Raw genomic sequence first — 27,410 nt, forward strand, 5'->3', positions numbered from 1 at the left:
CTGGCCCCTATGGCACCCGGATCTATTAAGTTATTTTTATTTACGATAGTGCACCTTACCTCAGGTCAATTTCAGACCTGCCCCATTATCGATACCTGTATATTGGTCATACAAAACCCCTTGGATCTGTTTGGAATAGCAAAGGTCCTATTATTGATAAATTCTAAACATTTTAGAACATTAAATCAAGGATAACTTAAATCATTCCCCCCAGAATCGAGAATATAGGCTACTGACCTTGTCGCTGACTGGGAAAAGCAATGTTCATTGGATCTCGTCACCACCTCTGTCGTGTACCAGTTCACCACTGGCCTGAAATAAACCCTCAATTCAGAGGTCAGGTCTTTGTCTTACGGATCCTGGATCCGCCCGTGCACGGTTTTCAGCAGTTTCTTGGAACGACAGAGGCAGATTTTGAGATCCGGCTCGAAGGACCAAATTGTTAAAGGAATTTTGATTCCTGTTTATTAACCAATTCAATTATAACACTCTGCCCATAAATAAGAATTTGTAAGATAATTATTTGCATAAAATGGACAGATACCAGTCTTAAAATCAATCAATCTATAGCTTTTATTCTCGAGAGTACTGATCATAATACATTTTACATCAGGTTATATAATAAAGATGATGTCATAGGTTTTAATGTCCAACCTCCTCTCGGATACAATGGCAATACAGTTTGAGTTCTCATTACTGTCTGCCACCTGTTCAACTATCTACAACCAACTCAAGGTCTTTCCCCTCCCTGGGTAGAGACAGAATGTCCTGTAAGGAACACAGCATTCCAGCCTGTCTGAAGATAACTCCATTCTTTCTAATAAGGAACATATTACACTCAACATTTATGAGTTATAATTCTAAGTCAAATGTATACATATTTTAGTCATTAAACACAAAAATCCCGTAACACAAAACAACATTATTTATGAAGTTAACCAGATCTCATTGGTGCCCACGGTCCCTACATGATGGAGGCTTTGGTGACAGGAGAAATCTGATTGGTCCTGTTTGTTCTGTATATAGTGATGTAGTCTACCACACATAACTCACCTCTCTGTTTTACACCATAGACTCAGGATTACGGTATTTACAACATGAGACCCAGGAGGACAAGCTGAAGAGGGAGGCATCAGCTGGTGAGCTTGGTAAGTATGAGAGAGTCTGGAGGAGAGAGGATTGAATCAGGGAACATGAGTGATGTCATTCAGTTTTTCAGACTAATTCATTTGTAATGTATCAAATAGTCAATAGACCAGTTGATGATTGGTTCAGCTCAGATAACTGTTGACTGGAGAAAATAATTACTAATAATTGTACCACCTCCATCAAATGATAATGTCTTTATAGACATACTATTGAATGAATTAATACATGACTTATTCAAACAACTCAATATGTTAATTGCTCTCTCTCAGAGTTGAAGATGGAAAAAGAATTAAAAGAGATATTAAGACAGGAGATGATGAAACAACTAGAGGAGAAAGACACACAACTGGATGTTATGACCCAGGAAGTGAGAGAGAAAGAGAGACTCCTGGAGGAGAAGAACCAGATAATGGGACAGAGGGAGAAACTATTAGAAGAGAAAGAAAACCAACTGGAAGAGAAAGACAATCAACTAAAGGATAGAGACATTCAGCTAGAGGCACTGAGAAAGAACCTGCAGGACAAGAACAGCCAAGTAGAGAACTTCAGAGTCCTACTGCAGGAAAAAGACCTTCAACTAGAGGACAGCAACCACAGACTGGGAGAGAAGGACAGAGTACTGGAAGAGAGAGACAGACTACTGGAGGGAAAAGAAAATGAACTAAAAGAGAGGAGGCAGGAAGTAGAAGAGAAAGATAACCTACTAGAGGAGAGAGAGAAGCAGTTAAAGGAAAGAGACAAACAGCTGGAGGATGTCAACAATGAAAATGCTGAACTGGGTAAGATTATTCACACCATTAATACATTTAGTCTTCTGTACTTTCCTCAATTCTCAGGTTATTGTCGACTCCACTGAGTTGTGAATATTGTTTTACATCACTACATACTTTCCCTCTGCATCATATTTCTGTCTAAAGTCTTTAACACAGAATTCAGATCCTAGTCCTCCTTTGTTATTTCAGCTCAACAGATATGTGATGTGAAGACTGAGGTAGAGAGACTGAGAAGAGAGATCTCAGCCCAGATGACTGGTGAGTGAGATATGTGATACTTAACATTTCAATAGAAACCCAGTCCTCCCCTTCAGTAGGTCTATGTGCCTTCATGTGTCACTGAGGTAAATGTTCCCATTCTAAATGGTTGTTCTATTATTGTAGAACCTGGAGAGACGTCAGATACAGGTTCCATACTCCCAGTCAGGAGGAGACAGAGCAAGGAGGATCCTCCACTTAGTGAGTTATCAATATTGTCCTGTTGTCTCCTACTGTTTCTAGTCTATAGTGGGCCATCCTTCACTTAGTGAGTTATCAATATTGTCCTGTTGTCTCCTACTGTTTCTAGTCTATAGTGGGCCATCCTTCATTGAGTGAGTTATCAATATTGTCCTGTTGCCTCCTACTGTTTCTAGTCTATAGTGGACCATCCTTCACTTAGTGAATTATCAATATTGTCCTGTTGTCTCCTACTGTTTCTAGTCTATAGTGGACCATCCTTCACTTAGTGAGTTATCAATATTGTCCTGTTGTCTCCTACTGTTTCTAGTCTATAGTGGACCATCCTTCACTTAGTGAGTTATCAGTATTGTCCTGTTGTCTCCTACTGTTTCTAGTCTATAGTGGACCATCCTTCACTTAGTGAGTTATCAATATTGTCCTGTTGTCTCCTACTGTTTCTAGTCTGTAGTGGACCATCCTTCACTTAGTGAGTTATCAATATTGTCCTGTTGTCTCCTACTGTTTCTAGTCTATAGTGGACCATCCTTCACTTAGTGAGTTATCAATATTGTCCTGTTGTCTCCTACTGTTTCTAGTCTATAGTGGACCATCCTTCACTTAGTGAGTTATCAATATTGTCCTGTTGTCTCCTACTGTTTCTAGTCTATAGTGAACCATCCTTCACTTAGTGAGTTATCACTATTGTCCTGTTGTCTCCTACTGTTTCTAGTCTATAGTGGACCATCCTTCACTTAGTGAGTTATCAATATTGTCCTGTTGTCTCCTACTGTTTCTAGTCTATAGTGGACCATCCTTCACTTAGTGGGTTATCACTATTGTCCTGTTGTCTCCTACTGTTTCTAGTCTATAGTGAACCATCCTTCACTTAGTGAGTTATCACTATTGTCCTGTTGTCTCCTACTGTTTCTAGTCTATAGTGGACCATCCTTCACCTAGTGAGTTATCACTATTGTCCTGTTGTCTCCTACTGTTTCTAGTCTATAGTGGACCATCCTTCACTTAGTGAGTTATCAATATTGTCCTGTTGTCTCCTACTGTTTCTAGTCTATAGTGGACCATCCTTCACTTAGTGAGTTATACATGTTGTCTCAAACTGTCATCAATCTTGATATTCTCTATTTTCTCCAATAATCTATATTTCACTCTGATGTGTAATGTATTTGTAGTTTGTTTATACTTTGTTTTAAATGTGTCTCTGATGAGTCAGTATGTTGACCAGTTCTCTATGTTGTGTTACAGTGGGAGGAGAGACCTCAGATACAGACCCCACACTTCCACTGAGGAGGAGAAACAGCATGGAGTTACTTCCTCCAGATAGTGAGTTATGGATGTAGATTATATTATATTTGACTCTGTTGTACATCCTCCAGATAGTGAGTTATGGATGGAGATTATATTATATTTGACTCTGTTGTACATCCTCCAGATAGTGAGTTATGGATGTAGATTATATTATATTTGACTCTGTTGTACATCCTCCAGATAGTGAGTTATGGATGTAGATTATATTAAATTTGACTCTGTTGTACATCCTCCAGATAGTGAGTTATGGATGTAGATTATATTATATTTGACTCTGTTGTACATCCTCCAGATAGTGAGTTATGGATGTAGATTATATTATATTTGACTCTGTTGTACATCCTCCAGATAGTGAGTTATGGATGTAGATTATATTATATTTGACTCTGTTGTACATCCTCCAGATAGTGAGTTATGGATGTAGATTATATTAAATTTGACTCTGTTGTACATCCTCCAGATAGTGAGTTATGGATGTAGATTATATTATATTTGACTCTGTTGTACATCCTCCAGATAGTGAGTTATGGATGTAGATTATATTATATTTGACTCTGTTGTACATCCTCCAGATAGTGAGTTATGGATGTAGATTATATTATATTTGACTCTGTTGTACATCCTCCAGATAGTGAGTTATGGATGTAGATTATATTACATTTGACTCTGTTGTACATCCTCCAGATAGTGAGTTATGGATGTAGATTATATTATATTTGACTCTGTTGTACATCCTCCAGATAGTGAGTTATGGATGTAGATTATATTATATTTGACTCTGTTGTACATCCTCCAGATAGTGAGTTATGGATGTAGATTATATTATATTGGACTCTGTTGTACATCCTCCAGATAGTGAGTTATGGATGTAGATTATATTCTATTTGACTCTGTTGTACATCCTCCAGAGAGTCAGTGTGTTGATCAGTGCTGTGTGTTGTGTTGCAGTGGGAGGAGAGAGCAGCAGTCCAGACTCCCCAGTGTCTCCCAGTGTGTCTGAGCTGAGACTGGTGCTGCTGGGGAGGACTGGGGCTGGGAGGAGTGCAGCAGGAAACACCATCCTGGGCAGAGAGGAGTTTGGGGCCCAGGCCAGCCCCTCTGCAGTGACCCAGAGGAGTAAGAGGAGAGAGGGGGACGTGTGTGGGAGACGGCTGGTGCTGGTGGACCCTCCAGACTGGTTCTGTCCTGGACTCTCTCTGGAGGAGATGAGACAGGATGTGGGGCTCTGTGTCCGTCTGTCTGCCCCGGGACCCCACGCCTTCCTCCTGGTCATACCAGTGGAGCCCTCTAAGGGGGAGGAGAGAGGGGTGCTGGAGAGAATATAGGAGATGTTTGGGGAGGGTTGTTGGGAACACACTGTGATTCTATTCACCCATGATGATGTCCTGAAAGAGCAGAGCATTGAGGAGTTTCTCCAAGCAGGAAGTCAGGACCTCCAGCAGCTTGTAGAGAAAAGTGGGAGCAGGTACCACGTCCTCAACATTAAGGACAGGGCCCATGGCACTCAGGTATCAGAGCTGCTGGAGCAGGTAGAGGAGATGGTGGCAGGAAACAGAGAGAGATTCTACAGCAGTCAGACCTACCAGGAGGCAGAGACCCAGGTTAGAGAGATGGAGGGAAAGATCCAGAGAGAGAGAGGAGAGAGGAAACAGAGGGAGGAGAGAGAGGTGAGAGAGAGGCTTCAGAAGGAGTTCCAGGACTCTCTGATAAAGATAGAGGGAGTGATCCAGGAACATGAGGGAGATATCAGAACACTCAGTGAAAGAACCAGTGAACTGGAGAGACAGGTGAAAGAAGAGAGGGATGCGGAGAAGAAACGAGAGCTGGAGAAGGAGCTGAAGAGGGAGTCTGATAGGAGGGAGGAGATGGAGAGAAAGCTGGAGAGATTGAGAGAGAAGACAGAGAATGAGAGGAGGGAGATGGAGGAGAGACACAAACAGGAGATAGAGGAGATGATGGAGAACTATGAAGGAGAGGCCAGAGTTGAAGCAGAGAGAAACCTGATGAAGATAGTCCTACCTGAGTTACAGAGGAACATCATGATCTCACAGACAAAGATGCAGAGGGAGTTCAGCAGACAGATGGAGGAGAAGGATAGACAGATGAAGGAGAAGGATAGAGCGATTGTGGAAAGGGATGGAGAGATAGAGGGACTGATAGATAGACTGTGGGAGATGTGCAAGTGAGTTATTGTAACTAGCCTGAAGAAGTGCTGGGATACATGGAGAGGTAGAAGAAGGGAGAGGAGGAAGACAGGGAGAACTGATGGAGATCTGAGGAATGTCTGGGCAGATGTAACCTAGTTCACCATTTCACTGAATTAGCCTGACAACGAGGTTAGAGATGAGATGACTTTTTCATGGAGGGATTGGAGAAGTCTGTCTAGGTCAAATTCTGTCCGTATATAGCTTCTCTACTGTTATAGCCTCTCTACTGTATATAGCCTCTCTACTGTTATAGCCTCTCTACTGTATATAGCCTCTCTACTGTTATAGCCTCTCTACTGTATATAGCCTCTCTACTGTATATAGCCTCGCTACTGTATATATCCTCTCTACTGTATATAGCCCCGCTACTGTATATAGCCTCACTACTGTATATAGCCTCTCTACTGTTATAGCCTCTCTACTGTATAAAGCCCCGCTACTGTATATAGCCTCACTACTGTATAGAGCCTCACTACTGTATATAGCCTCACTACTGTATATAGCCTCTCTACTGTTATAGCCTCACTACTGTATATAGCCTCTCTACTGTATATAGCCTCACTACTGTATATAGCCTCTCTACTGTATATAGCCTCGCTACTGTTATTTTCACTGTCTTTTCTACTGTTGTTTTTAATTTCTTTACTTACCTATTGTTCACCTAATACCATTTTTTTACTTAGAAATTGCACTGTTGGTTAGAGCCTGTAAGTAAGCATTTCACTGTAAGGTCTGTTGTATTCGGCGCACGTGACAAATAAACTTTGATTTGATTTGATATATTCCCATTCACGTCAACATTCTCTGATTTCTGAACCCCCAACCATCTTTGTGGTTCCATTTGAAAGTTGAGATGTCAATATTATTCACATTTTAGTACAATTATCAGACAAAACATGATACCCACCCTATATTCAAGACATGATTTCTTTAAAAAATTAATTTTAAAAAATCGGGAAATTATCAAATAGTTTGACAACCTTGTTTGTACGCTTGATGTCAATCTCAACAATTTATATTTTCCAGTAAGGATGACATGAATGAGTCATGATATGGTGGAGGAGGTAAAAGGGGTCAACTTTGAGCACTTTTCTCTAATGTTTTGGCGTTCAGCTCCAAAAAGGTCCCTTTCTGAGCACTTCTACATTACAATGGGAAAGTATGTTTGGATGGTTCCATTCAAATCAATAGGGGGGAGTTAAAAAGTGATTCAATTCAAATGGATTTGTCCTAAATCATGTTCTCTGGTGTTGTAATTTGAATGATTTTATTAACTTCTGTATAGACAGGAGTAGACTAATTACAGAATCTTTGCTCATTTAATTCATTTTACTCCTAGCCTATGGTGAGGGGAATTAACTTGTTTTTCATAGGTGAGTCTTTATAAAAGTTAGAATTATGGGAGTGTACATGAACAGTTATGTTTGTTGAAAATAAGGGATATCTATATTCCAAACCTATTTCTGAAATGCTCGTTCTAACCATATTGAATTATAAAACGTTTTTTTTACCTTTATTTAACTAGGCAAGTCAGTTAAGAACAAATTATTATTTACAATGACGGCCTACCCCGGCCAAACCTGAACGACGCTGGGTCAATTGTGCGTGGCCTTATGGGACTCCCGATCACAGCCGGATGTGAAACAGCCTGGATAGACAGGAGTAGAGGACCACAAGGTAACGAGTATTAATTAGCATTAGGATGGTTGTCACATGGAATGTGGGATTGGTTGTTACTACCACCTCCATTATAACCACATTATTCAGGGACGTTGCCACTGCCAGTACACACTAAATCCACAGCTCTTTTGTTGCTATAAAGACCTCCCTTCCCAGGAAATACAAACACCTCTGTCTGACATATCAAAATGTAGTGTGGAGAGAGTTTGCCCATTGGAAAGACGTCTCCTTGACCACAGAATAGAATGTTGATTCCAGTTCAACATAGAAACCATGTAGAACTGTAGAATGTCGCAATTCTATAACACATCTGTGAGACAATTAGCCAATTAGAAAACATTGTTTAAAGTGCATCTTCCTGATCATGTACTGTATATGTAAGGGTCTTAAAACACCTGTATTCCAGCCACTAGGGGGCACTCATGTGAAGCCCCATGGGAAATAAAGAAATATATAGTTTAACTGAACTGGGATAAGGGAGAAAAATGAACAAAAAGTGCTGTAAACTGCTGTTACATGTGCTGACATGATTAAAGGTCAAGTAAACAGTACCTTTCGTGTTGTAGTTTATATTATAAGCTCATAGAAAGAGTAACATATATAAAGGTCAAGTAAACAGTACCTTTTGTGTTGTAGTTTATATTATAAGCTCATAGAAAGGGTAACATATAATGTACATCTGTTGGACAGAGGTCTCTGTGCTGTCTGGGTGTGTTGCCTCTCTCTCACACACACACACTGAGTAAAACATTAGGAACACCTCCCTCAGAACAGCCTCAATTCGTTGGGACATGGACTCTACAAGGTGTTGAAAGCATTCCACAGGGATGCTGGGTGATGTTGACTCCAGTGCTTCCCACAGTTGTGTCAAGTTGGCTGGATGTCCTTTGGGTGGTGGAACATTCTTGATACATACAGAAAACTGTTGAGCGTCATGGCGGGAGCCATGTTGAGCAGAGAGAAATGTAGGAGCAGGTACCACGTCCTCAACATTAAGGACAGGGGAGAGGTCAGAGGGCACTGATAGGGTTGTTGGGCTGGGTCAGGAGAAACTCATCAAGTTGGCTTCTCCACAATTTGATATGATTCAGCATCACCGTCTATGTGTAGAACCAGACCAGGTCTACTGTCCACTGTACCGTAGTGAGTGACAGAGAGAATACAGTAGACGGCAAACGTCAAACGTGTGATTTATGACCCTATTTTTATGGGTCACGTGCTCTAGGGAGTGCCCATATATGGGCATCCTGTGCTTCCGTTCTCACGCTTTAGAGTGAGTGTTTATCTAACCAGATAGTGCATCTGCTCCCTTGAAGCTGTCATGATGATTGATGTGTAGGGACCTCGTTGAACTGGGGGATGTGTTTGAACATTTCAAAGAGTATGGCACCCCCTGTTATAGTGACCTGTTATAGGGCTGTTGTCTATGAAACAGGAATGTCCGGGATTATTAGGGGTAGCCGCATTATAAATAAGAGCTGAACACTACAAGCAACCTCGACAAAACATTAAAAAACAAATGAAACTTGTCTCCTATGCCAATTGTAGGTGTACTTTGTGCCTCGTGTCAAGAACACAATGACAAAAACATCGAAGACATTCTGCGTGATGCCCCTGTTTGTTTTAATGGAGTGTTGGATACGAGTGAGGGACATATGGGTTACATTTTCCAACCGGAGGATTCAACTGTGAAGTTTTTCACAGACAGCGGCCACAGCCCCCTTTATCAAACAAAAGCCGGGAGTTTTTCTCCTGCTCTGCGTATGAGAGAAGGGCTTAAGATACGGCTAGCGCTCTGTCAGATCGAACACTCCCTGAGTGGTACAACCCTGCCCGGCTACGCGTTGGAAGACGTGGTGTGCGGGCGTTGGAAGAGGTGGTGTGCGGGGGTTGGAAGAGGTGGTGTGCGGGGGTTGGAAGAGGTGGTGTGCGGGCGTTGGAAGAGGTGGTGTGTGGGCGTTGGAAGAGGTGGTGTTTGGGGGTTGGAAGAGGTGGTGTGGGGGTTGGAAGAGGTGGTGTGGGGGTTGGAAGAGGTGGTGTGTGGGCGTTGGAAGAGGTGGTGTGTGGGCGTTGGAAGAGGTGGTGTGTGGGGGTTGGAAGAGGTGGTGTGTGGGGGTTGGAAGAGGTGGTGTGTGGGGGTTGGAAGAGGTGGTGTGTGGGGGTTGGAAGACGTGGTGTGTGGGCGTTGGAAGATATGGTGTGTGGGGGTTGGAAGAGGTGGTGTGTGGGGGTTGGAAGACGTGGTGTGTGGGCGTTGGAAGATATGGTGTGTGGGGGTTGGAAGAGGTGGTGTGTGGGCGTTGGAAGAGGTGGTGTTTGGGGGTTGGAGAGGTGGTGTGTGGGCGTTGGAAGAGGTGGTGTGTGGGGGTTGGAAGAGGAAGTGTGTGGGGGTTGGAAGAGGTGGTGTGGGGGTTGGAAGAGGTGGTGTGTGGGCGTTGGAAGAGGTGGTGTGTGGGCGTTGGAAGAGGTGGTGTGTGGGGGTTGGAAGAGGAAGTGTGTGGGGGTTGGAGAGGTGGTGTGGTGGAGTTGGAAGAGGTGGTGTGTGGGCGTTGGAAAAGGTGGTGTGTGGGGGTTGGAAGAGGAAGTGTGTGGGGGTTGGAAGAGGTGGTGTGTGGGGGTTGGAAGAGGAAGTGTGTGGGGTTTGGAATAGGTGGTGTGTGGGGGTTGGAAGAGGAGGTGTGTGGGCGTTGGAAGAGGTGGTGTGCGGGGGTTGGAAGAGGAGGTGTGCGGGGGTTGGAAGAGGGGGTGTGCGGGGGTTGGAAGAGGTGGTGTGTGGGGGTTGGAAGAGGTGGTGTGTGGGGGTTGGAAGAGGTGGTGTGTGGGGGTTGGAAGAGGAGGTGTGTGGGGGTTGGAAGAGGAGGTGTTTGGGGGTTGGAAGAGGTGTTTGGGGGTTGGAAGAGGTGGTGTGTGGGGGTTGGAAGAGGTGGTGTGTGGGGGTTGGAAGAGGAAGTGTGTGGTGGTTGGGAGAGGTGGTGTGGGCGTTGGAAGAGGTGGTGTGCGGGCGTTGGAAGAGGTGGTGTGTGGGGGTTGGTTGAGGAGGTGTGTGGGCGTTGGAAGAGGTGGTGTGTGGGGGTTGGTTGAGGAGGTGTGTGGGCGTTGGAAGAGGTGGTGTGTGGGCGTTGGAAGAGGTGGTGTGTGGGGGTTGGAAGAGGAAGTGTGTGGGGGTTGGAAGAGGTGGTGTGGTGGAGTTGGAAGAGGTGGTGTGTGGGCGTTGGAAGAGGTGGTGTGTGGGCGTTGGAAGAGGTGGTGTGTGGGGGTTGGAAGAGGTGGTGTGTGGGGGTTGGAAGAGGTGGTGTGTGGGGGTTGGAAGACGTGGTGTGTGGGCGTTGGAAGATATGGTGTGTGGGGGTTGGAAGAGGTGGTATGTGGGGGTTGGAAGAGGTGGTGTTTGGGGGTTGGAAGAGGAAGTGTGTGGGCGTTGGAAGAGGTGGTGTGTGGGCGTTGGAAGAGGTGGTGTGTGGGCGTTGGAAGAGGTGGTGTGTGGGGGTTGGAAGAGGAAGTGTGTGGGGGTTGGAGAGGTGGTGTGGTGGAGTTGGAAGAGGTGGTGTGTGGGCGTTGGAAGAGGTGGTGTGTGGGGGTTGGAAGAGGAAGTGTGTGGGGGTTGGAAGAGGTGGTGTGGGGGTTGGAAGAGGTGGTGTGTGGGCGTTGGAAGAGGTGGTGTGTGGGCGTTGGAAGAGGTGGTGTGTGGGGGTTGGAAGAGGAAGTGTGTGGGGGTTGGAGAGGTGGTGTGGTGGAGTTGGAAGAGGTGGTGTGTGGGCGTTGGAAAAGGTGGTGTGTGGGGGTTGGAAGAGGAAGTGTGTGGGGGTTGGAAGAGGTGGTGTGTGGGGGTTGGAAGAGGAAGTGTGTGGGGTTTGGAATAGGTGGTGTGTGGGGGTTGGAAGAGGAGGTGTGTGGGCGTTGGAAGAGGTGGTGTGCGGGGGTTGGAAGAGGAGGTGTGCGGGGGTTGGAAGAGGGGGTGTGCGGGGGTTGGAAGAGGGGGTGTGCGGGGGTTGGAAGAGGTGGTGTGTGGGGGTTGGAAGAGGTGGTGTGTGGGGGTTGGAAGAGGTGGTGTGTGGGGGTTGGTTGAGGAGGTGTGTGGGCGTTGGAAGAGGTGTTTGGGGGTTGGAAGAGGTGGTGTGTGGGGGTTGGAAGAGGTGGTGTGTGGGGGTTGGAAGAGGAAGTGTGTGGTGGTTGGGAGAGGTGGTGTGGGCGTTGGAAGAGGTGGTGTGCGGGCGTTGGAAGAGGTGGTGTGTGGGGGTTGGTTGAGGAGGTGTGTGGGCGTTGGAAGAGGTGGTGTGTGGGGGTTGGTTGAGGAGGTGTGTGGGCGTTGGAAGAGGTGGTGTGTGGGCGTTGGAAGAGGTGGTGTGTGGGGGTTGGAAGAGGAAGTGTGTGGGGGTTGGAAGAGGTGGTGTGGTGGAGTTGGAAGAGGTGGTGTGTGGGCGTTGGAAGAGGTGGTGTGTGGGCGTTGGAAGAGGTGGTGTGTGGGGGTTGGAAGAGGTGGTGTGTGGGGGTTGGAAGAGGTGGTGTGTGGGGGTTGGAAGACGTGGTGTGTGGGCGTTGGAAGATATGGTGTGTGGGGGTTGGAAGAGGTGGTGTGTGGGGGTTGGAAGAGGTGGTGTTTGGGGGTTGGAAGAGGAAGTGTGTGGGCGTTGGAAGAGGTGGTGTGTGGGCGTTGGAAGAGGTGGTGTGTGGGCGTTGGAAGAGGTGGTGTGTGGGGGTTGGAAGAGGAAGTGTGTGGGGGTTGGAGAGGTGGTGTGGTGGAGTTGGAAGAGGTGGTGTGTGGGCGTTGGAAGAGGTGGTGTGTGGGGGTTGGAAGAGGAAGTGTGTGGGGGTTGGAAGAGGTGGTGTGGGGGTTGGAAGAGGTGGTGTGTGGGCGTTGGAAGAGGTGGTGTGTGGGCGTTGGAAGAGGTGGTGTGTGGGGGTTGGAAGAGGAAGTGTGTGGGGGTTGGAGAGGTGGTGTGGTGGAGTTGGAAGAGGTGGTGTGTGGGCGTTGGAAAAGGTGGTGTGTGGGGGTTGGAAGAGGAAGTGTGTGGGGGTTGGAAGAGGTGGTGTGTGGGGGTTGGAAGAGGAAGTGTGTGGGGTTTGGAATAGGTGGTGTGTGGGGGTTGGAAGAGGAGGTGTGTGGGCGTTGGAAGAGGTGGTGTGCGGGGGTTGGAAGAGGAGGTGTGCGGGGGTTGGAAGAGGGGGTGTGCGGGGGTTGGAAGAGGTGGTGTGTGGGGGTTGGAAGAGGTGGTGTGTGGGGGTTGGAAGAGGTGGTGTGTGGGGGTTGGAAGAGGAGGTGTGTGGGGGTTGGAAGAGGAGGTGTTTGGGGGTTGGAAGAGGTGTTTGGGGGTTGGAAGAGGTGGTGTGTGGGGGTTGGAAGAGGTGGTGTATGGGGGTTGGAAGAGGTGGTGTGTGGGGGTTGGAAGAGGTGGTGTATGGGGGTTGGAAGAGGTGGTGTGTGGGGGTTGGAAGAGGTGGTGTGTGGGGGTTGGAAGAGGAAGTGTGTGGTGGTTGGGAGAGGTGGTGTGGGCGTTGGAAGAGGTGGTGTGCGGGCGTTGGAAGAGGTGGTGTGTGGGGGTTGGAAGAGGAGGTGTGTGGGCGTTGGAAGAGGTGGTGTGTGGGGGTTGGTTGAGGAGGTGTGTGGGCGTTGGAAGAGGTGGTGTGTGGGGGTTGGTTGAGGAGGTGTGTGGGCGTTGGAAGAGGTGGTGTGTGGGCGTTGGAAGAGGTGGTGTGTGGGGGTTGGAAGAGGAAGTGTGTGGGGGTTGGAAGAGGTGGTGTGTGGGGGTTGGAAGAGGAAGTGTGTGGGGTTTGGAAGAGGAGGTGTGTGGGGGTTGGAAGAGGTGGTGTGCGGGGGTTGGAAGAGGTGGTGTGCGGGGGTTGGAAGAGGAGGTGTGTGGGGGTTGGAAGAGGAAGTGTGTGGGGGTTGGAAGAGGAGGTGTGTGGGGGTTGGAAGAGGTGGTGTGTGGGGGTTGGAAGAGGTGGTGTGTGGGGGTTGGAAGAGGTGGTGTGTGGGGGTTGGAAGAGGTGGTGTGTGGGGGTTGGAAGAGGTGGTGTGTGGGGGTTGGAAGAGGAAGTGTGTGGGGGTTGGAAGAGGAAGTGTGTGGGGGTTGGAAGAGGTGGTGTGTGGGCGTTGGAAGAGGTGGTGTGCGGGGGTTGGAAGAGGTGGTGTGTGGGCGTTGGAAGAGGTGGTGTGGTGGCGTTGGAAGACGTGGTGTGGTGGCGTTGGAAGACGTGGTGTGCGGGCGTTGGAAGAGGTGGTGTGCGGGCATTGGAAGAGGTGGTGTGCGGGCGTTGGAAGAGGTGGTGTGTGGGGGTTGGAAGAGGTGGTGTGTGGGCGTTGGAAGAGGTGCTGTGTTTGGGGGTTGGAAGAGGTGGTGTGGGGGTTGGAAGAGGTGGTGTGGGGGTTGGAAGAGGTGGTGTGTGGGCGTTGGAAGAGGTGGTGTGTGGGCGTTGGAAGAGGTGGTGTGTGGGGGTTGGAAGAGGAAGTGTGTGGGGGTTGGAAGAGGTGGTGTGTGGGGGTTGGAAGAGGTGGTGTGTGGGGGTTGGAAGACGTGGTGTGTGGGCGTTGGAAGATATGGTGTGTGGGGGTTGGAAGAGGTGGTGTGTGGGGGTTGGAAGACGTGGTGTGTGGGCGTTGGAAGATATGGTGTGTGGGGGTTGGAAGAGGTGGTGTGTGGGCGTTGGAAGAGGTGGTGTTTGGGGGTTGGAAGAGGTGGTGTGGGGGTTGGAAGAGGAAGTGTGTGGGGGTTGGAGAGGTGGTGTGTGGGCGTTGGAAGAGGTGGTGTGTGGGGGTTGGAAGAGGAAGTGTGTGGGGGTTGGAAGAGGTGGTGTGGGGGTTGGAAGAGGTGGTGTGTGGGCGTTGGAAGAGGTGGTGTGTGGGCGTTGGAAGAGGTGGTGTGTGGGGGTTGGAAGAGGAAGTGTGTGGGGGTTGGAGAGGTGGTGTGGTGGAGTTGGAAGAGGTGGTGTGTGGGCGTTGGAAAAGGTGGTGTGTGGGGGTTGGAAGAGGAAGTGTGTGGGGGTTGGAAGAGGTGGTGTGTGGGGGTTGGAAGAGGAAGTGTGTGGGGTTTGGAATAGGTGGTGTGTGGGGGTTGGAAGAGGAGGTGTGTGGGCGTTGGAAGAGGTGGTGTGCGGGGGTTGGAAGAGGAGGTGTGCGGGGGTTGGAAGAGGGGGTGTGCGGGGGTTGGAAGAGGTGGTGTGTGGGGGTTGGAAGAGGTGGTGTGTGGGGGTTGGAAGAGGTGGTGTGTGGGGGTTGGAAGAGGAGGTGTGTGGGGGTTGGAAGAGGTGGTGTGTGGGGGTTGGAAGAGGTGGTGTGTGGGGGTTGGAAGAGGTGGTGTGTGGGGGTTGGAAGAGGTGGTGTGTGGGGGTTGGAAGAGGTGGTGTGTGGGGGTTGGAAGAGGAAGTGTGTGGGGGTTGGAAGAGGTGGTGTGTGGGCGTTGGAAGAGGTGGTGTGTGGGGGTTGGAAGAGGTGGTGTATGGGGGTTGGAAGAGGTGGTGTGTGGGGGTTGGAAGAGGTGGTGTGTGGGGGTTGGAAGAGGAAGTGTGTGGTGGTTGGGAGAGGTGGTGTGGGCGTTGGAAGAGGTGGTGTGCGGGCGTTGGAAGAGGTGGTGTGTGGGGGTTGGAAGAGGAGGTGTGTGGGCGTTGGAAGAGGTGGTGTGTGGGGGTTGGTTGAGGAGGTGTGTGGGCGTTGGAAGAGGTGGTGTGTGGGGGTTGGTTGAGGAGGTGTGTGGGCGTTGGAAGAGGTGGTGTGTGGGCGTTGGAAGAGGTGGTGTGTGGGGGTTGGAAGAGGAAGTGTGTGGGGGTTGGAAGAGGTGGTGTGTGGGGGTTGGAAGAGGAAGTGTGTGGGGTTTGGAAGAGGTGGTGTGTGGGGGTTGGAAGAGGAGGTGTGTGGGGGTTGGAAGAGGTGGTGTGCGGGGGTTGGAAGAGGTGGTGTGTGGGGGTTGGAAGAGGAGGTGTGTGGGGGTTGGAAGAGGAAGTGTGTGGGGGTTGGAAGAGGAGGTGTGTGGTGGTTGGAAGAGGTGGTGTGTGGGGGTTGGAAGAGGTGGTGTGTGGGGGTTGGAAGAGGTGGTGTGTGGGGGTTGGAAGAGGTGGTGTGTGGGGGTTGGAAGAGGTGGTGTGTGGGGGTTGGAAGAGGAAGTGTGTGGGGGTTGGAAGAGGTGGTGTGTGGGCGTTGGAAGAGGTGGTGTGCGGGGGTTGGAAGAGGTGGTGTGTGGGCGTTGGAAGAGGTGGTGTGGTGGCGTTGGAAGACGTGGTGTGGTGGCGTTGGAAGACGTGGTGTGCGGGCGTTGGAAGAGGTGGTGTGCGGGCATTGGAAGAGGTGGTGTGCGGGCGTTGGAAGAGGTGCTGTGTTTGGGGGTTGGAAGAGGTGGTGTGGGGGTTGGAAGGGGTGGTGTGGGGGTTGGAAGAGGTGGTGTGTGGGCGTTGGAAGAGGTGGTGTGCGGGCGTTGGAAGAGGTGGTGTGTGGGGGTTGGAAGAGGAGGTGTGTGGGCGTTGGAAGAGGTGGTGTGTGGGGGTTGGTTGAGGAGGTGTGTGGGCGTTGGAAGAGGTGGTGTGTGGGGGTTGGTTGAGGAGGTGTGTGGGCGTTGGAAGAGGTGGTGTGTGGGCGTTGGAAGAGGTGGTGTGTGGGGGTTGGAAGAGGAAGTGTGTGGGGGTTGGAAGAGGTGGTGTGTGGGGGTTGGAAGAGGAAGTGTGTGGGGTTTGGAAGAGGTGGTGTGTGGGGGTTGGAAGAGGAGGTGTGTGGGGGTTGGAAGAGGTGGTGTGCGGGGGTTGGAAGAGGTGGTGTGTGGGGGTTGGAAGAGGAGGTGTGTGGGGGTTGGAAGAGGAAGTGTGTGGGGGTTGGAAGAGGAGGTGTGTGGGGGTTGGAAGAGGTGGTGTGTGGGGGTTGGAAGAGGTGGTGTGTGGGGGTTGGAAGAGGTGGTGTGTGGGGGTTGGAAGAGGTGGTGTGTGGGGGTTGGAAGAGGTGGTGTGTGGGGGTTGGAAGAGGAAGTGTGTGGGGGTTGGAAGAGGTGGTGTGTGGGCGTTGGAAGAGGTGGTGTGCGGGGGTTGGAAGAGGTGGTGTGTGGGCGTTGGAAGAGGTGGTGTGGTGGCGTTGGAAGACGTGGTGTGGTGGCGTTGGAAGACGTGGTGTGCGGGCGTTGGAAGAGGTGGTGTGCGGGCATTGGAAGAGGTGGTGTGCGGGCGTTGGAAGAGGTGGTGTGTGGGGGTTGGAAGAGGTGGTGTGTGGGCGTTGGAAGAGGTGCTGTGTTGGCGTTGGAAGAGGTGGTGTGTGGGGGTTGGAAGACGTGGTGTGTGGGGGTTGGAAGAGGTGGTGTGTGGGCGTTGGAAGAGGTGGTGTGGTGGCGTTGGAAGAGGAAGTGTGATTTGAAAGCCATAATAATCTCTTCAGTGACGTATAGTCCCCACTCCAAAGTGACAATTTTAGCATGTGCCCAATACGATAGTTCAAATGCTACAAAATCAGTTAGTTCGTATGTATTTTCCAAAGCCTGCAAGGATGTGAACTATTTTGTGCCTGTCATTAGCTTTAAGTGGGGCGATTATCATATATTCCTGGCCATGATGAAACAGCTGGACAATCTTTTCCAACATTGTGAACAATTACGCCGCTGGGCGCATCTATCCTTAAGACAGACCCAGGGCCTAAAGCTATCCTTAAGACTGACCCAGGGCCTAAAGCTACCCTTAAGACAGACCCAGGGCCTAAAGCTATCCTTAAGACAGACCCAGGGCCTAAAGCTATCCTTAAGACAGACCCAGGACCTAAAGCTATCCTTAAGACAGACCCAGGGCCTAAAGCTATCCTTAAGACAGACCCAGGGCCTAAAGCTATCCTTAAGACAGACCCAGGGCCTAAAGCTATCCTTAAGACAGACCCAGGGCCTAAAGCTATCCTTAAGACAGACCCAGGGCCTAAAGCTATCCTTAAGACAGACCCAGGGCCTAAAGCTATCCTTAAGACAGACCCAGGGCCTAAAGGCAAGATGTTTGATCTATCCAGGGAATGAAAACATACGGAACCAGGATGGAGATGGACATCTTGCGAGGAAGAGACACTGTCTGGATGTTGGCGAATTAGAGACGGACGGGTGTCTGGGTTGACCATATAGCCTCACCTTTATCTGTAAGAGAGGAATAGTCAAATTGTTATAGCATGTTTAAAAGGTCTGTACTAAAGATTTAGAATTAAATAAATGGTTTTAAAATTGTATCTCACCTTTAACAAATGGAATCTGTTTTTTTTCCTCAGTGTTTGTGTCTCAGAGAAAGGCTTCTGTGCGTGTGCGTGTGTGTGTGTGTGTGTGCGTGTGTGTGTGTGTGTTTCAAAACAATAGGGTTTTCGGGGGGTGTGTGTCGATGTGTGTGTGTGTGTGTGTCTCGACCATTGTGCTTGAAACAATTCAAAATTAGGGGTCATTTGCACACAGGGTGTCTAGATCTATTCTATGCTGGTTGGTGGGATTGACTTTTATCCCCCCACATCCTAGGGAAACAGCATGGGGGATAATTCCCGAGGATGTGGGGGCTCAAAAGTCAATCCCCCCAACCAGCATAGAATAGGTCTAGACAACCTCTAATGTTTAAAAACAATGTTATTTTCTAAACAATATCAACACTATCAGGTCTTTTGCACACAGGCTGTCTCCAACAAAAACAGTCAAACAACAAACAATCCCCCAGTCTGTAAATTCATTCCATACATTGTCTCAGTCAGGTCCCAGTTGCTCATCTGAAAAGTCTTTTCAAGTCTTTCCTGAAGCCTATACACATGGAGAGTTTTGAAGGTGAGGATTTGGAAATAATATATTAGATTTTGTGTGCGTTAGGTCGTTTTGTGGTAATTGTTTGATATTACGAAATTACTGCACCGTTTGGAACTCTCTCTCTATATTAAACCGTTGTTACATATGGGTTTTACAGATATTCTAAAAGGGGTGGACATCGAATTTTCAGCTATGTTTTTTTATGTCAATTGTATGTATTTTTACAAGTTAAAATGTATATATTTCGTATAAATATATTTTGTATATTATTTAACATCTATAGGATATACAACTGCTACCGGGAATAAATGATTTGGATCATTCAACATTAGATGAGGAAACAGAGGTACAAACAGCGCCCAGTTCTTCTTTACGCAGCCCGTCACCATCAAGCTATTTTCGACCTAAGTCCAAAAATAAAAATGCGTAATAATCTTTTATACATTAAACAAAAAGTGTGTACATTATTTTAAAAAGCTAACCTTGTGTTTACAGCGGACAGCCCCCCAACAAGAATACCTGAAGCATTATGGACTACCTCTGAACGAGGGTAATGAAACAGACGATATTCTGCCATTCTGTACGAACGGTTTACCATATCTCCAATCAACACAAGAAGAGCAGCTTTAACACACAGATACACACCCCCAGGAACCTCCAGCCAATCACTACAACACAAGAAGAGCAGCTTTAACACACAGATACACACCCCCAGGAACCTCCAGCCAATCACTACAACACAAGAAGAGCAGCTTTAACACACAGATACACACCCCCAGGAACCTCCAGCCAATCACTACAACACAAGAAGAGCAGCTTTAACACACAGATACACACCCCCTGGAACCTCCAGCCAATCACTACAACACAAGAAGAGCAGCTTTAACACACAGATACACACCCCCAGGAACCTCCAGCCAATCGCTACATAATCTAGCCCCTAAAACGCATCGCACTACTTTGGCACAAAGCATCGCACAGAATCAGCAAGGCCCGAGAAGGGCGCCTGGTCTGAAAACGATTGGATTCAAGAACATGCTCTCTATGGATACGGTATGACCCCATTATAAATGTTTTATTAGTTATACATTATTTTGATAGAATGTGTTAAAACAATGTCAAATAATGTTTGTTTTTTCAGACTACAACGATACAAACCCTGCAGAATCTGCAAAGCCAGAGGAAAAAGGGTTAGGACCCGCGGTATCCAGGATTCCTCAGAACAGCCGGCGCCAAAAAAACTGAGGTAATTTAACTATATATTGTTAATATATTGATATATCTGAAACGTATTTGAGATTTTTATAAAATATATATTTTATTATTAATACCCTATTTTGCATATATTATTATTTTTATGATGAAAACATTTTAAATGAGCGCTAATTCAAACGTACGAGGATTTATATCTGATACAATTACCCATTCAAAACCGGTGTTACAAAATCACTTCTCAATGTGTACATTTCAAGGTTGCACAAACATAAACCAACTATCAAATTAATGTTTCTCGTACTAACACACTGAGTTTCCTAGTTGTAATATAATCTGTATACATGGCATTCTATATGGAAAACAAGTACATTCTGAAAGATTTTGATGGTGATGTGATTTTTTATTAATCTCTCTGTTTAGGTTAATACTGTTTATTTATACTTTACTTAAATTGTATTATTTATTTGTCTCATACCAGGCTAATACACTACCAAGCAATGCAAACAGATGTGGAATTACTGCTTGGTACTATTAAGCCAAAGGCCTGACCTTCTATAGAAGAAGCCCCTTTCTAATATTCATCATCTTAATGAACTAATTCATCTGTTTTTTTAAGTCAGATTAACGTCTGCTGATACAACTTCAATCATTATAATTATTATTGTACACTCTAGAAAACAAAATATACTTAGTTTTACACATATTCAATAATAGTTTTAGGTCAATAAAGGTTTTCTACAAAGTAATGAAAGCATACTGTAGTTCAGATAGATCAGATCAGCAGACTGTAGTTCAGATAGATCAGATCAGCAGACTGTAGTTCAGATAGATCAGATCAGCATACTGTAGTTCAGATAGTTCAGATCAGCGTACTGTAGTTCAGATAGATCAGATCAGCGTACTGTAGTTCAGATAGATCAGATCAGCGTACTGTAGTTCAGATAGATCAGATCAGCATACTGTAGTTCAGATAGATCAGATCAGCATACTGTAGTTCAGATAGATCAGATCAGCGTACTGTAGTTCAGATAGATCAGATCAGCATACTGTAGTTGGGATAAAAAGGGGTTTCATCTACGTAATGCCTCACTCACTAAAAGCAATCTCTTGTCATAGACCACCTTGCCCTTGGTTACTGACTTAGGTTACAAGCCCCCGTGTGTCTTAACCCTTAAAATATAATGGCTCTTGCAAAGGTATTTGGCCTTGGTAAAACAAGGTGAGAGAGAGACCAACCATTTATCGCTTTCTCTACCGGACCCCTTAAAAGATGGCTCGCATAGCGAGAGCCATGGCCCAGCAATGCCGGGACCGGGGATCTTACCGGTTGAAGATCACATGCATGTTGAAGATAATGTTATGCATGACATGTTGACACATGTTCCGGCACGTAACCGGAAAAATGTTAGATACATTATGAACCAGATAAACGACTCAAAGGGGGCTGCTACTTGGAATGACAAAGGAGAGTTTATCCTTCAGGGGGACGTTGTCAGGAGAGTTTATCGTTCAGGGGGACGTTGTCAGGAGAGTTTATCGTTCAGGGGGACGTTGTCAGGAGAGTTTATCGTTCAGGGGGACGTTGTCAGGAGAGTTTATCCTTCAGGGGGACGTTGTCAGGAGAGTTTATCGTTCAGGGGGACGTTGTCAGGAGAGTTTATCGTTCAGGGGGACGTTGTCAGGAGAGTTTATCGTTCAGGGGGACGTTGTCAGGAGAGTTTATCGTTCAGGGGGACGTTGTCAGGGGTTCTCATATGATGGACTTGCTTATAAGTACCACGGCATCCCACAAAGGTTGCAGATGACAGAAGACCTCCTGGTTGTCGTCAGTTTCTTAAGGCCCTGGCAATCCTCAACATTCCACTCTCGGGTTTACCAAACTATAAGCTTCGTCAACAGATTCAAACATTAAAACAAAACCCCTCAACGAGATACAGCATCCCTAAAGATGTTCTAGCAACCCCTCCCCCCTTTGAAAGCGTTGATGATAACTCCCCCCTGAACGTCTCCAGACCTTTTCCTAATCCTGATCTCTCAGAGTGGTTAGACTTCTGAATGACTTTTGATTAAATTCAATACATTTTATTTAAATAAAATTTTACATTTGTGACATTCTTTAACATTTGACATGAGTGTACACACTGATTATAGGGTCTTAAAGGACACATACTTAAACACTTTTGATATTTTCTAACAAAACAATCTACGGTGCTATCATTACTTCTTAAATCATCATTATAAAGAGACATAACATCTTCAAAAGAAACTCAACGGGCTCTTTGGCACAGGTAGAATACACAGTGTTGACCACAGGTAGAATACACAGTGTTGACCACAGGTAGAATACACCGTGTTGACCACAGGTAGAATACACAGTGTTGACCACAGGTAGAACACACAGTGTTGACCACAGGTAGAATACACAGTGTTGACCACAGGTAGAATACACAGTGTTGACCACAGGTAGAATACACAGTGTTGACCACAGGTAGAATACACAGTGTTGACCACAGGTAGAATACACAGTGTTGACCACAGGTAGAATACACAGTGTTGACCACAGATAGAATACACAGTGTTGACCACAGGTAGAATACACAGTGTTGACCACAGGTAGAATACACAGTGTTGACCACAGATAGAATACACAGTGTTGACCACAGGTAGAATACACAGTGTTGACCACAGGTAGAATACACAGTGTTGACCACAGGTAGAATACACAGTGTTGACCACAGGTAGAATACACAGTGTTGACCACAGGTAGAATACACAGTGTTGACCACAGGTAGAATACACAGTGTTGACCACAGGTAGAATACACAGTGTTGACCACAGGTAGAATACACAGTGTTGACCACAGGTAGAATACACAGTGTTGACCACATGTAGTGAAAAGATTATCTTGTACTTGTTTGATGCTGTAGTAGATCTTTGATCCATTTTTGGTCAAAAACTGTTTAATATATGGGGGGAATGGTGAAAATCCAGGGGGAAAGCTGTAGGAATCAAAAAAAGTCGAGATTTTTCTTCCTCCTTCATCTTCTAATGTCACAGCTAGCCAATGTTCATTTGGCATGTGTTTAGGATGGGTATTGACAAAAAAACATGGCTGGTCGCTCCTTCCATTTCTCAATAGGTAGTTCATCACAAGACCATACTCCACAAGATTGTTTTCCAATCAAGCGGCTCAGGAGACCTTCTAGCTCTTGGGTTTTCATGTTTTTGCTCAACGATCCTTAATATCTTAAGGGCCGGCCTGCGCCTTATACCCGGAGGTCTCTTTTTTGGTCTTCGAGACAACAGCATAAGACCCGATCCTTCTTGATGTTCGGAATCTGATGAAGCCCGTCTGGGCATAGCATTGGCTACAACCTCAGAATATTTTTAGCCGCTGATTTTAAATGTGGTTTGGCTATGCTGAGGCCTCTCTTCATAAATGGTAAAACCATCCTAAAGAGGTTACGGAATATACCGCCTATCCCCGAACCATACATGGTCGGGGATCCATGATAGCCGGGTAACCCATTACCCACCTGATCAACATAGTATGAGACATATCGGTTCGGGTCGAGCTGGTGGTTGTGTACCATCACCATTTTTAATGTATTTGTATTATGTTTATAAACAATATATATCTAACACTAATAATATATTAGATATGTAGAGAGGTTTTGGAGGGTCTAAAGTGGAGTTTTACAATCGTTTTACCAACAGTAAATTCAATATTTTTGCTCTGATCCGTTTTAAGCTCAACCAGAATGTTTTCAATATATTTCTTGCTTATAGGTACGTAGTGTGGCTTGTCATAGTTAACAGTGACTACATCACCATCCTTTCCCTCTTTATGAACTGTTCTTAGGAGGGGCACATAACTGTCTCCTACCCTTTGATAGGATATGATGTCGGTATACACAAATATGTTGTAAAACTCTGCATGTATATCCACAGAGAATGGGAATAATTTATCTTTCACATACGTCCATTTATTGGAACTCATCCCCAACATTTAGGTTACCGCTGGTCTTTATACCCCCACCAGCATCCCCTGAGATTTGTACATGTTTATGAATAGGGTTGTAGTTCAAGAGTATTTCCATATTGTTCAGGGTTAGGAGGCCGTTCAACTCTAAGATGATTCTCTCTACAGTTCTATAGAACCCTTTTATAAGTTTTATAAGCTTTGGGGGTTCCGATATCCTTTTGCAATAAAAATCACAGTCCTTATCCTTGATATTATACCAACTATGGGGGTATGTATTCTCGCTGAGACCTACTTCCCAGGCCTCTGATATAGGCTTTGGAAAATTGGTTGTATAATTCGAACTTTGGTTATTCATATATATATGTGCAGACGCATGACTGGGGAGAGTCAGGTAGAATCCATTGTGCTCCATGATGCACTCCTGTGTACACTCGAATGATGGTGTTTTTATCACGCATGAGGGATTAAGTTAACCCTCACTGCCTCCACCTCATCCTCTAATACCCAACTGTTGAACTTTTGGGGCCAGTATTTCCAAAGGACCAACACCCATGTTTTACCCTTTTCTCTCTTTTGATCCAGAATCTCCTCCACGTGAAAGACTTTGTCTTTACCCAGCTGTACCTTCTGGAGTTCCTTCTCATAAAAGGATCCCTCTATAAGCTCCCCATCATAATCTTTACCTTCTGTAGTTCCTTCTCATAAAGGATCCCTCTATAAGCTCCCCATCATAATCTGTACCTTCTGGAGTTCCTTCTCATAAAAGGATCCCTCTATAAACTCCCCATCATAATCTGTACCTTCTGTAGTTCCTTCTCATAAAGGATCCCTCTATAAACTCCCCATCATAATCTGTACCTTCTGTAGTTCCTTCTCATAAAGGATCCCTCTATAAACTCCCCATCATAATCTGTACCTTCTGTAGTTCCTTCTCATAAAGGATCCCTCTATAAACTCCCCATCATAATCTGTACCTTCTGTAGCTCCTTCTCATAAAAGGATCCCTCTATAAGCCCCCCATCATAATCTGTACCTTCTGGAGTTCCTTCTCATAAAGGATCCCTCTATAAACTTCCCATCATAATCTGTACCTTCTGTAGCTCCTTCTCATAAAGGATCCCTCTATAAGCTTCCCATCATAATCTGTACCTTCTGGAGTTCCTTCTCATAAAGGATCCCTCTATAAGCTTCCCATCATAATCTGTACCTTCTGTAGTTCCTTCTCATAAAGGATCCCTCTATAAGCTCCCCATCATAATCTTTTAACTTGTAGACAGGGGAAATACTTGGCAGACACTGTAACTGTGAACAACTCATCGCTGTAACCTTGCTCATATTTTTTGTTTCGAAAACACCCCTCAACTTGGATGTACTACCAAGTCCCCCACTATGAATTTAAAATCTATTTTATTCTTACGGCGAAGGGGGAACAAACCATACAGATTTTTAAAGATTTGAAAATAGTTTTCAGAAGAGACCTCGGAGGGCTTCATCCGTATTCTCTTGTGGTAGCTGTAGTTGTAACCCTTTACTAAATCTTGAACTAAATCCACATATCTCTGGCTGTTGTGAGCCGTAAAGTTCAACCACTGAAGATTTCAAATCTGAGCCTGTATCAAAATGTCTGATATTGTGCTTCTTCTTGAGTTTCTGAAAAGTCTTATTAAAAAAGTATTTTTACAGCCGTCAATCTGCACTTTCTTGGGTGCTCCTCCTTCCTTCAAGATAGAGACAAAGGCCAGGGTCACCTCTGCCACACTCTTATGTTATAAGACCCTTACAAAAGCTATTTTAGAGAAAATGTCTATAACCGTTAGCATGTATCGATTTCCATCATTTTTATCGGCAATTGCCTGCATGTCACATAGGTCTGCCTGAAACTGGGACAAGGGATGAGTAGAAAAAACTCTATTTCGTGGAAATTGTTTTCGTACAGGTTTATGCAGAGTGTAAGCATCCTTCTCGGCTAGCCATTCATTCACTTGAGCAGCGCCTAACCTGCTACCTGTTTCTTCAGCTATAGCTCTCTGGAACCTCTCCTTCCCCCATAAGACCCTGGGTTAGAGGGGGTATAGTTAAAGACCCTGGGTTAGAGGGGGTATTATTAAAGACCCTGGGTTAGAGGGGGTATTATTAAAGACCCTGGGTTAGAGGGGGTATAGTTAAAGACCCTGGGTTAGAGGGGGTATAGTTAAAGACCCTGGGTTAGAGGGGATATTATTAAAGACCCTGTTTTAGAGGGGGTATGGTTAAAGACCCTGGGTTAGAGGGGGTATTATTAAAGATCCTGGGTTAGAGGGGGTATTATTAAAGACCCTGGGTTAGAGGGGGTATTATTAAAGACCCTGTGTTAGAGGGGGTATAGTTAAAGACCCTGGGTTAGAGGGGGTATTATTAAAGACCCTGTGTTAGAGGGGGTATAGTTAAAGACCCTGGGTTAGAGGGGGTATAGTTAAAGACCCTGGGTTAGAGGGGGTATAGTTAAAGACCCTGGGTTAGAGGGGGTATAGTTAAAGACCCTGGGTTAGAGGGGGTATTATTAAAGACCCTGGGTTAGAGGGGGTATTATTAAAGACCCTGGGTTAGAGGGGGTATTATTAAAGACCCTGGGTTAGAGGGGGTATAGTTAAAGACCCTGGGTTAGAGGGGGTATAGTTAAAGACCCTGGGTTAGAGGGGGTATAGTTAAAGACCCTGTGTTAGAGGGGGTATAGTTAAAGACCCTGGGTTAGAGGGGGTATAGTTAAAGACCCTGGGTTAGATGGGTATAGTTAAAGACCCTGGGTTAGAGGGGGTATTATTAAAGACCCTGGGTTAGAGGGGGTATTATTAAAGACCCTGGGTTAGAGGGGGTATAGTTAAAGACCCTGGGTTAGAGGGGGTATAGTTAAAGACCCTGGGTTAGAGGGGGTATTATTAAAGACCCTGTGTTAGAGGGGGTATAGTTAAAGACCCTGGGTTAGAGGGGGTATTATTAAAGATCCTGGGTTAGAGGGGGTATTATTAAAGACCCTGGGTTAGAGGGGGTATTATTAAAGACCCTGTGTTAGAGGGGGTATAGTTAAAGACCCTGGGTTAGAGGGGGTATTATTAAAGACCCTGTGTTAGAGGGGGTATAGTTAAAGACCCTGGGTTAGAGGGGGTATAGTTAAAGACCCTGGGTTAGAGGGGGTATAGTTAAAGACCCTGGGTTAGAGGGGGTATTATTAAAGACCCTGGGTTAGAGGGGGTATTATTAAAGACCCTGGGTTAGAGGGGGTATAGTTAAAGACCCTGTGTTAGAGGGGGTATAGTTAAAGACCCTGGGTTAGAGGGGGTATAGTTAAAGACCCTGGGTTAGATGGGTATAGTTAAAGACCCTGGGTTAGAGGGGGTATAGTTAAAGACCCTGGGTTAGAGGGGGTATTATTAAAGACCCTGTGTTAGAGGGGGTATTGTTAAAGACCCTGGGTTAGAGGGGGTATAGTTAAAGACCCTGGGTTAGAGGGGGTATAGTTAAAGACCCTGGGTTAGAGGGGGTATAGTTAAAGACCCTGGGTTAGAGGGGGTATAGTTAAAGACCCTGGGTTAGAGGGGGTATAGTTAAAGACCCTGGGTTAGAGGGGGTATAGTTAAAGACCCTGGGTTAGAGGGGGTATAGTTAAAGACCCTGGGTTAGAGGGGGTATAGTTAAAGACCCTGGGTTAGAGGGGGTATAGTTAAAGACCCTGGGTTAGAGGGGGTATAGTTAAAGACCCTGGGTTAGAGGGGGTATAGTTAAAGACCCTGGGTTAGAGGGGGTATAGTTAAAGACCCTGGGTTAGAGGGGGTATAGTTAAAGACCCTGGGTTAGAGGGGGTATAGTTAAAGACCCTGGGTTAGAGGGGGTATAGTTAAAGACCCTGGGTTAGAGGGGGAATAATACATGTTTTTCAACATCT

General features: G+C 46.5%; 2 protein-coding genes across 5 annotated transcripts in view; both read left to right on the forward strand.

The window, feature by feature from the left end:
• Positions 1-938: 938 nt before the first annotated feature.
• Positions 939-27,410, forward strand: part of LOC120041180 (trichohyalin-like) — a 102,810-nt gene continuing 76,338 nt past the window's right edge. Inside the window, exons 1-3 of the mRNA XM_038986116.1 lie at positions 939-1,148; positions 1,419-1,928; positions 2,112-2,180. Of these exons, the coding sequence (XP_038842044.1) occupies positions 1,427-1,928; positions 2,112-2,180 (571 nt within the window). The 5' untranslated portion in view covers positions 939-1,148; positions 1,419-1,426. The remainder of the gene's footprint in view (positions 1,149-1,418; positions 1,929-2,111; positions 2,181-27,410) is intronic.
• Positions 2,369-6,057, forward strand: LOC120041182 (rab effector MyRIP-like). 4 transcript variants are annotated; one of them, XM_038986122.1, is made up of 2 exons: positions 2,369-2,381; positions 4,635-6,057. In XM_038986122.1, the coding sequence occupies exon 2, from the start codon at positions 5,015-5,017 to the stop codon at positions 5,870-5,872; it is 858 nt and encodes a 285-aa protein (XP_038842050.1). In that variant the 5' UTR covers positions 2,369-2,381; positions 4,635-5,014; the 3' UTR covers positions 5,873-6,057. The 4 variants fall into 4 exon arrangements, with proteins under 4 accessions (XP_038842050.1, XP_038842046.1, XP_038842049.1 ...); XM_038986118.1 differs by lacking the exon at positions 2,369-2,381 and adding an exon at positions 3,595-3,701; XM_038986121.1 differs by lacking the exon at positions 2,369-2,381 and adding an exon at positions 4,252-4,261.

The sequence above is a fragment of the Salvelinus namaycush genome, unplaced genomic scaffold, assembly GCF_016432855.1.
Source record: "Salvelinus namaycush isolate Seneca unplaced genomic scaffold, SaNama_1.0 Scaffold410, whole genome shotgun sequence".
NCBI lineage: Eukaryota > Metazoa > Chordata > Actinopteri > Salmoniformes > Salmonidae > Salvelinus > Salvelinus namaycush.

Coding starts and splice junctions, on each gene's coding strand:
- LOC120041182 (XM_038986122.1), top strand. CDS start 5,015: ATGTTTGGGGAGGGTTGTTGGGAACACACTGTGATTCTATTCACCCAT.